The 9,953-nt window shown below is 38.5% G+C and overlaps 1 protein-coding gene across 1 annotated transcript; it reads left to right on the top strand.

The window, feature by feature from the left end:
- The first annotated feature begins 376 nt into the window (after nt 1–376).
- Nucleotides 377–9,899, top strand: LOC147221604 (uncharacterized). Its single transcript, XM_086169215.1, has 13 exons — nt 377–417; nt 507–551; nt 631–684; nt 781–825; nt 1,162–1,215; nt 1,675–1,719; nt 2,607–2,660; nt 3,262–3,306; nt 4,326–4,379; nt 8,207–8,314; nt 8,950–9,003; nt 9,683–9,736; nt 9,819–9,899. The coding sequence occupies exons 6-13, from the start codon at nt 1,687–1,689 to the stop codon at nt 9,897–9,899; spliced, it is 483 nt and encodes a 160-aa protein (XP_086025341.1). The 5' UTR covers nt 377–417; nt 507–551; nt 631–684; nt 781–825; nt 1,162–1,215; nt 1,675–1,686.
- Nucleotides 9,900–9,953: the final 54 nt, after the last annotated feature.

The following is a 9,953-nucleotide window of genomic DNA, read 5'->3' as shown; positions in this document are numbered from 1 at the left end:
ACACACGTTTTTCTACAATCTCATGTATACATATCCCAACTGCAGATGCAAGTGGCTTGATAAGAGTATATATCTCCCTCCAGTGGCTGGAAATAGCCATCGCCCCAAAATATTAATTCACCAACAGTAAAGAACGTTCAACAGTTTTTACTCAGAGCACGTTGTTTGTTTTGCAGGGATCTAAGGGGGAGCCGGGAGACAATGGCGCTGTGGGACCACCCGTAAGAAGGATGACATAAAGAATTAATTTGAAATAAATATGTTACATTTCTTAACCCATTTGGAAACAGTGAGCATACATTCACCATCAGGCATTTTCAGTCAGCTCTGCACGTAACTGTTTTGCTGTTTGAAACAAATAAGGGTCCTTTGGGGAGAAAAGGCGGCGTTGGGTTCCCTGGACCACCAGGGCCGCAGGTACCTTGTGCTGTCTTCACCATCCTAACTAAACCCAGTTTCTCGCACTTTTGCAGAAAATTTAACTAGTACTGACCTCTTTTAATCAGGGACACTCTGGACATGATGGATTTCGGGGTCCACAAGGGCCAGAGGTAAGTATGCCAGTATCAAAGTAACCCACATGGCTGTTACTTAGTAGAGGTGACCTAATTTTTATTGGAAATTTTTCAGGGTGCACCGGGGACGACGGGTGGTATAGGGCCACGTGGACTGAACGGGTTTGAGGTGAGTTCATTTTTGTTTACCGGCCATTTCAAAGCAAGTACGATTTAACTTGTTGCAATAAATTGACAAATGAGTCTGCGCTGTCTTTCTGTCCAGGGGGATCCAGGTCCTGCTGGTGCTCGAGGTCGTAAAGGCCCTCCAGTACGATATTCAGTTCACCCGATCGCTTCTCTCCGATGATGGAGAATCGACATGCTTATCGTTTGTTTGTTTGTTTAGAAGTTTATCAGGACAGTGTACAATTACATTAAGCACAGAGGCAGAGATGTTTGTACCAGATTGTAGCTCATAGCGAATTTCCATCTGTAGTCTTGGACGATACAAATATAAAACTGTACAAAATAGACAATATATATAAAATATACAGATATGCAATAAAATAACTATACAATATATAAACAGGCAATAAAATATGTATTTTGCAAGTTGAAAGTGCTATTGTTGTGATATTTAATCCACAGCATCTCTAATTTGCAGGGACCAACAGGATTAACGGGAAAAACCGGCCCACAAGGAGCTGAAGGGGCTCAAGTAAATATAATATATTATAACCTGCCTTTACAAGAGTATTATACCAGATTTGCAAATAAAGTTATATATATATCCTGCCATACTTTACCTACTGCACAGGACATACTTATTTTTATAATCCAACCATGTAATGTCTAATTTATAATGCAGTAAAGATTTATAAGTACTAGATTACAAAAATAATTTGTACCTATAATTGAATTAAATGGTTGAATGTAAGCTGATCCTCCCCCTGCAAACATTGTAAGGGTCACAGCTAATTCAATGTTCTGCTTAAGTATTATGATAACATTGAAGCTATATTTATGTATCCCGATAGAGTGGGTTACTTTGCACTTATAATTATTAAGGAAAGATTTCATCTCGATGGCTGCTGTGATTTGGAAGAGCTTCACCACAAACCCTTCTGCAGTGATATTTGATTGAATTCTGTTGAATATATTTGTTCAATCTTGACAGGGGCAACCAGGCATGGAGGGGATTCCTGGCCCTAAAGGAGACATGGTAAGGTTTTCAGTAATTATCTGCAGTTATTTCATCAGTAACTTTATTTGATCAATGCTGTATTAAGATGGTGCGGGATGAGCGGCAGCAGATGGATAGATAGATAGATAGATAGATAGATAGATAGATAGATAGATAGATAGATAGATAGATAGATAGATAGATAGATGGATGGATGGATGGATGGATGGATGGATGGATGGATGGATGGATGGATGGATGGATGGATGGATGGATGGATGGATAGATAGATAGATAGATAGATAGATAGATAGATAGATAGATAGATAGATAGATAGATAGATAGATAGATAGATAGATAGATAGATAGATAGATAGATTCATAGATGGATTCTTACCTTTTCATATTTCTGGTACAAGTCTATCTCATATTTGTATTAATTTCTTTTGAATTCCCAGGCGCTTCATTTCAATGAAGTGATAGCATCTTTTCCATCTGAATGTAAACCCAAAATCCCAATTCTATCCAACAATTTCCAATAAATAAATAAATAAAAATAGACACCTGCACAATAACATTATTTGTCAATGAATTTCTATTCTTACCTGATAGAGGAGCTGCTAAAAGCTAATTATCTCATGATTAAAAAGGGTTCTACTTAAATGCCGTGTTGAGCTTACTGAGTCAACTTTGGAATTTATGACATAAAGTGTGAGAATATTTGGAAAAGTTGAATTTCCACATATTACCCCTACTAACCTTGCCATATTAATTCATTTTCAATTGAATAAAATGATTGGTGGCCAGAAAAGTTACCAGCTTTAAAACAGTGTGCGTGCCAGTTGTATTCCAAAGAGTAGCTGGTGTTTCTATACATTTTTATATATGGATGAACTTATATGGATATCCTTTTCTTCTCTACCAGGGCAGTAGGGGTCCGATGGGAACAACCGGACTACCTGGCATTGAAGGGCCGATGGTAAATGATTGACCATTATCAAGCTGTTAATGATTTCATATTAATGTACCTGCAGCGGAGCGAACATTGACTGAATATCTAAGTTTGTCTAGTTATAGCTTTTCTTTCAAGAGCGGGTCATGGCACACTGACAGAGCATCAACCACATCGTCTCTACTGAGCCAAATACCTGCAAATGATCAGCTTGTTTTTGAATAGAAACCTGGGGCAAAAGAAAAATGTTTCCCAGCCTCAACTGATTGTTGCGTACTAAAGCAAATTGATCGATTAGGCGACACTTCGCCTTCTGCATTTTTAATGTCCGCTTTATCGCTTGTGTGACTGAGACTTTCCACTGATACGTACTCTGTCACAACCGGCCAGAGCTCAACCTCGTCCTGCCTTTCTTTTCCCCATTTTATAGCCTTTTGCAGCGTGAAACCTTTTCTCAAACCCTCTTATGCATGAAATCATTCTTATGCCCCCCGGTTGTTTTGAAAAAGAAGCCATATTAAGACCTTCAGCAACATTTACGGGGAAGGCCGACTTGTTTGCGAATTCTCTTTGTTCACTGTAGCAACCACCATTTCATGTTTTTTTTTTCCCTGGTATGTTGTCGTAGGGGATAACTGGTGCTCCAGGAGCAAAAGGATTTCAAGGTGCTAAAGTAAGATGACGCATTTGCTGTTTTGCATTCAGTGTTTTGTCAAAATTAATACATTGTAAGGCATGAAAGTAGAAATATAAATAAACTGGTCAATACCTCCATGCTCTGGATATTAGAATCCCTTTTGAGAAAAATCATTTCAGTTAGTGTACAAATTCTTGAGACAACTTTCATAAAGGTTTACTTTAAAGGGTCTAGTGAGAATCCCTGCTTTGTGTAGATTAACTAAAAATATACTGTATGTAGAGCAGGGGTCTCAGACTCGCGGCCCGCGGGCCAATATTTTGTGGCCCCCTGCCTGAAATCAAATTTTTGTGTTTTTGTGCTTTTTCTCACATGCATCTGGGGGTTTTATACAGTGGGTTTCAAAAAAAATACGAGCAAGGAAAAAATGTAAAAAGTAACTTTGCGATGTATTTTTTGCTTCAAAATTTGAAAACAAAAGGATTTTTGGATGGAAAAACATCTTGTGACATTGTTAAAACGATCTTTTCTTTTCTTATTACTGTAAAAGAAAAAAAAAAAAAAACGCAAAAACAATAGCAAAAAAAAAAGACGGGCAAAATTAAAAAGATTGATTTTATTACCAGAATAGCCACCATTAGCCTTGTAAACATAATACCTCCTCTTATACATGCTAACAATCAGTTTTCTAATAAATTCTTGTGGCAAATTTTCTCACAGTGACAAGATTTTCTTTTTTAACTCAACAATATTTTTTTGGTTGTAATTTCATCAATTCTTATAATATTCATTTTTAGCATTAATTCATCATGTATCTTTTAGAGGAACAGATCATTACATATACAGATATTTATAATTTACCTGTTTACCTCCTTTGCACCAAAACAAAGGAAAAATTTGGACTTGGTGTTACTTCTAGGTAATGATTTTACTGGTCCGGCCCCGTTGACATCAAATAAGCCCGTATGTGGCCCCCCGGACAAAATGAGTTTGACACCCCTGGTGTAGAGGAAAGTTTAACCAAAAGTGAAATGCATTCTGCTGTCTGTGTCTAGGGATTCAGGGCACAAGAGGGTGACAAAGGGCAGACTGGGCCAAAAGGATGCAGGGTAAGAAAATGAAGCATCAAACTGACTCTGGTCAGGAATAGAGAATAGACGTTGTTGATGTTGATAACATTACATTTACATTACTGTAATTTGGTCATTTTGCTGGTACTAGGAAGGTTCGGAGTGGTTGACCATCTCTATTCATGCCTCCAAGGCGGGACTGCCAGTCCCCAGCACAAGCATATGTGTTGAGGAGGAAGATATTAGCATCATCAGCCTCAAAGATATGAAGTTTGAGCCACATATTGCTGTCTAGTCTTTGCATCCTTTCACTTACTTGGTGTCCCGCACATCTGATTACACTTTAAAAGTGAAAAAGTGGCCGACGGGCTGCAAAGAGGTTCGCAAAAGATGCTATTCCTCATGAATGCTACTGTTCGTGTAGCATTCAAAAAGGCTACACAAGTCTTTTCTCAAGATGGCAGATCTTGTACCAATTCATCCCCGTCTGTTCAAACCCCAATTCTACTTGACAGAAACATTTTTTGGACCATTCACCATTCGGGGTGGGAGACCAACATGAGGTATTTGACCTCATTTGATCAACAAGTTCTGGCATCAAATTCAAGAAGAAAAACAACAGCAACACTGTAGATCTTTACATCCAAAAATGGATTAACAGGGTGCCGCTTTATCCTTGTGCTTGTATTTGTGCTTCAAACTTAATGTTAAATATCAAACCTTGTGATTCCTCACTATGTCTTGTCCTGATTTATAGGCAATTTTCTCTTTTCCCCGGGCCTCCTTTAATTCTAATTTGCCATCACTGAAAGAACAGCGAGAAGTTTGATGTCAATCAAGCAGTTGTAATTACAGATCTATAGCTTCCAAATTCCCTCCAGCCAGTGGATTAAATGATTGGTCACTGACTAGAGCAGTGGTTCTTAACCTGGGTTTGATCGAACCCCAGGGGTTCGGTGGGTCAGTCTCAGGGGTTCGGCGGAGGTCAAGACACACATTGGTGATGACATCACTGGCTGCAGGTGATCACGCTACATAGCTTGGCCTATCCGTGCTGCAGGGATTTTGGCGCGCTCAGTTGTAGTAACTTATGACTGTCGTGATGGTACGTCATGTGATTTCTTTCTTAATATTTTAATCCCTTCATACTAATTATGTCGGGCAAAAAAAGAAAGCGGTCGGAAGAATACATACAATACGGATTCACATGTATGACGGAACGTGATTGGAATCGATGTCCTAACTGCATGATTTGCTAAGACAAGATGAGCAATTCTAGTCCAGCACCGGCAAAACTAAGGGAAGGCTTCCTTCAGCTGCATGGAGATGGGAACTACAAGAACATAGTGCTTGCTGAATTCAAGGTGAAGGGAGCCAGATTGGATGAAAAGGCTACTCTGCCTGTTCTTTGTACCCATCAACGAAACGATCCTCGACCCAATAAAGAAGGGTTCGGTGAATGCGCATGTAAAACAGGTGGGGTTCAGTACCTCCAACAAGGTTAAGAACCACTGGACTAGAGACCTGGAAACCTCGCCCCATTCTATTTCTATTTATTTGTTACCAATAGTTCAATTGCTCCCAATACTGGATTTTAAAAAATTGTAGCCATATGGAATATATTTAGTCAGAGGTTGGGCAGTGAAGAAAGAGTCTGAATTCCTTTGTCCAGCATTTAGCATGAATGGTATTCATCGGGTTTGTGCTCTACATTCACCCATTCATCGATTACAAAATAATTTTATGGACTTGCGGTAAATTTCACCTTACTGCCTTTTTGTTGTTAAAGACAATATAAATTGTTACATCAGTGAGATAACCACTAATCTTTGTTGGTGTTTTGTACGGTTGATGCTTATGACTACAAAAATAGAGACTGAATAGTATATTAATAATCCATAAGTGTGAGTAGTTTTTGTGTGTTTGATTAACAATCCCTGCGCAGAAGCAACGGTTTCTAGCTGTTCTGTCAATCTGTTTTAAAATATGTTATCTGCTAATTTATATTATTGTCTCGTGTATCATATAAGCCCACGGTCTGGCTTCTGACATACTGCATGTCAATATATCTACTGACTGAAGGATCCTGTGTTAATAAAGGAGATTTTCCCCGTCAGATGTCACATGCAGCTAAAATGAAAGGCCTTTCTAGATCGGTAAAAGAGATTCCCAGTCAAGGAGACAATAAAGAAGTGCAGCGCCTCTGAGCTTCTGTGAAAACGGTTGACAAGTGAATCGCTCCCACATGTTAAAGAAGCGAGCGATATAGTTATCGGTGTGGCTGTCGTAGCACAGTTTAGAAGCTGATAGAAGGTGTTTGTGAGCGACACGTACCGAGTAGAGCGGTGCAGGGCAGGTGTGATAGGTGGAATATGATATTTGCAGATGAGAGCAGGAATCAGGTGGAGGAAAATCTATAGAGGTGGAGGTAAGGAAGTGGGACAGAACACATTTGTGTGATTGAGAGGTACTTAAGTGGGAGAGAAGAAGGGAGAAGATTTTAAGTATTCAGGGTCAACAGTCCAAAGCGAAAGTTAGAAAAGAAGTAAAGAAACATTTTTAAGCAGGTTGGAATGGGTGGAGAAAAGAGCAAAGATTGTGAATATATTGGTAAAATGATGATCGGAGCGGAAGAGAGATTTATGGATGAGTGATAAAGGACATGAAGTTGGTTGTTTTGAAAGAATGCAAAGAAAAGGGTTAGATGCAGGCAGATGATTGGCTGCGGAGACCTCTGAAGCTTTTCTGAGGAGTAGTAATATTCACCCGATTCTGTGCCATCTTATGCATCTGAGGTATAAATAATTTGCATTTTTTTATAAGGTGAATTAGATATGGCACACAGTGGTTCACAAGGCTGTCACGGATTTATAATAATAATAACAAATGACACACAGTGGATAATTTACAACACAGCGGTAGCGTGCGGCTCGAGTCATTTGCAAGCAGCTGGAGTAAATTGTTCAAGCCTAATCGGAATGGGTTCGATGTATCAATTTGAGCTCACCGAGCACGCAACCAGTTAAGAAAACAATTTGCATGCTCTCGTCCTTTAAGTCTTTAAAAGTCAGCTACTTGACTATCTTGAAAGTGGAGATCACATACAGCTATGGGCATACACACAAGGTCTACAAACTGAGCTTTTTCTCTCTTTATTATATTGTTTTTATTTATATATGTAAACTGTTCATTGGATTTTTGTATCTGTTTGTCTTTATACAATTGGAACAGATAATTATTATGTTGTTTTATTTCCTATTTTATTTTTTGCGATGTGACTCTGTATTGCAATTTTTGATTGATTTTTTTTTTTTTTTTAATGTAAATGCCTTCAATTACATATAAGTGTGAATCACATATTGTGTGAGTGGATGGATGAGGCAGGAGATGTCGTCTTTCAGCTTGAAATGCACGTATCGAGCTGTACAAAGGAGCGCCGTTTAGCGGGATACAGATTCAACCAAAGCCCCAGACAGGGCTTCCGAATAATTCAAACATGAATTTGTCCATTATTCTAATTTCTCAATATTGTATGCAATATAACACCTAGGTTTATGAATGGCATTGGCACTAATAGGCCAATCATTCAGTTTCATTTCCACATTCATGTTAAAAATAGTGCATATGCATGATTATCGTGCAGTTGACAGACACTGTTGACTTTGGCATGTCACTTGACAAGGCATGTTTTTAAATGGCACGGCTGCCCTACCTTCTGTATCTGCACATTTAAAATAAAAATATGAATAGATGAGCCGGTGAATTATTGATAAAGATAAGCATTGAATGCACAATTACATGCACAATCCTCATTGACCAATTATGTTATGATAATGTTATTCTTATTGTGATAATGAACTTTTTAGGGTCCTCCAGGTGCTGCAGGGGCTCAGGGCCGTCAAGGGGAAAGGGGTGAACGTGGCTTCTCAGGCCTTCCAGGAGGGAGGGGTCAGCCTGGGCCAAGGGGAAGAGAGGTATTACACTCGCCAATAGTTGGCTAAAATGTTTACCAAATGTTATAAATGTTATTTAGATTTGTGATGAATTCCCCCATTCCACAGCTTTATTAAACCTCTGCATCGCCTGAATTAATGAAGGAGATAGTTCTCATTTTCTCCTGCAATTTACTAATACTAATTTACTAATTCTTCTCAGACATTATCTTATTTTCATCTTTGTTTTGGAATTATTCACAAGGTGATCTATTTTGATATCTGATAAATAAAAAAATGTATGAGCCATAACCTAAATATGCCGTGTCCTCCTACACTGATAGTGCTGATTTTCTGGATCAATAGATAGATAGATAGATAGATAGATAGATAGATAGATAGATAGATAGATAGATAGATAGATAGATAGATAGATAGATAGATAGATAGATAGATAGATAGATAGATAGATAGATAGATAGATAGATAGATAGATAGATAGATAGATAGATAGATAGATAGATAGATAGCCTGTTATATACTTCTTCAAGTGAAGGTTTTGAAACTTCACCGAAAAAATGAGATTTATGGATATGTTGTGGGTCGCAGATGTTGATGTCAGTTCTTTTCAATGAATAAATGCCCAGTTATCTTTTTAGTTTCTGTTTTCTTCCCAGGGTGAAGATGGTGAGGCTGGGCTTCAGGGAGCAGCGGGAAAGCAGGGGATAAAGGTCAGAGTTCATCATCACCACTTGAAAGTATGAATTATTCAGAAAAGACTGAACTTGAAAGATGACCTTAACAAAAGAAGTCTTATTTTCTGCTGTGTCTGTCTCACTGTATATTACTATGGTTTGAGGGGGGAAAAAAAAATCAGTAATTCAGCTGGAGGGTGGTTTTGGTTATAAAAGAACACATTGAATACAATGTCAGATCCCTCTAAAATAGCATAGCTAAATATGTATTTTATCCAAATTGTGCAGCAGATCTAACAAACAGGGGCAAGGCATTTCTTTTGTGCTTTTGTGCCACCAACAGAGGTGAAGCAGTTGCTCTTATTTATCAATACCAATAGTCCAGTGCAGATTTGAGCATTAAAATCATGTCAAGGAGAGGTTCATGTATAATTTGTATCTTAACAGTCCAAAAATAATAATGATCAGATGTCAGTAATGTACCTACTGATGTTCCTATCATTATTGCTTCAAAGTTCAAGGTGCTGATCTCTTCAGAAACCATGCAAAACTGCACAAAAATCTGCAAGACATTCAGTTTTCAGCTGAATCTCTGAAGATGCGCCGCCATTCATGTCTCGCTCTTGCCAAGAAAAATTTATTTCTAGCCTCTCATCAAAGGGATCTCTTCATTTCAGGAGTATCTCATTAATGGTCTGAATTTATTTGTATCAAGGGTAATAGAGGCAAACCTGGAAGGAACGGGGAGGTAGGACCCAAAGGCTCAAGGGTACGTTTCTCCTTGGAACTTGAATCGATTAATATCGCATTCATTATGTCCAATATAAGTTTTATTATGTTTGTTTTTACAGGGTCGCACTGGACTCGTTGGCTTGTTTGGCCTACCTGGTGTGCCGGTAACCATAAAACCATCTCACAGGAGTCGATTCTAGTAGCGTTGAGCTCATAACCCCCTGCTGAGTTTCTCTTTGTATGCATTATGCAGG

This window comes from Fistularia commersonii, chromosome 22, assembly GCF_037954325.1.
Source record: "Fistularia commersonii isolate RoL2024-O1a breed Wild chromosome 22, RoL_Fcom_v1.0, whole genome shotgun sequence".
Classification (NCBI taxonomy): Eukaryota; Metazoa; Chordata; class Actinopteri; order Syngnathiformes; family Fistulariidae; genus Fistularia; species Fistularia commersonii.
This window is presented reverse-complemented; position numbering and strand designations above follow the sequence as displayed.

Coding starts and splice junctions, on each gene's coding strand:
- LOC147221604 (XM_086169215.1), top strand. CDS start 1,687: ATGGAGGGGATTCCTGGCCCTAAAGGAGACATG. Junction 2,661..3,261: donor CTGGCATTGAAGGGCCGATG/GTAAATGATTGA, acceptor ATGTTGTCGTAG/GGGATAACTGGTGCTCCAGG. Junction 8,315..8,949: donor CTGGGCCAAGGGGAAGAGAG/GTATTACACTCG, acceptor TTTTCTTCCCAG/GGTGAAGATGGTGAGGCTGG.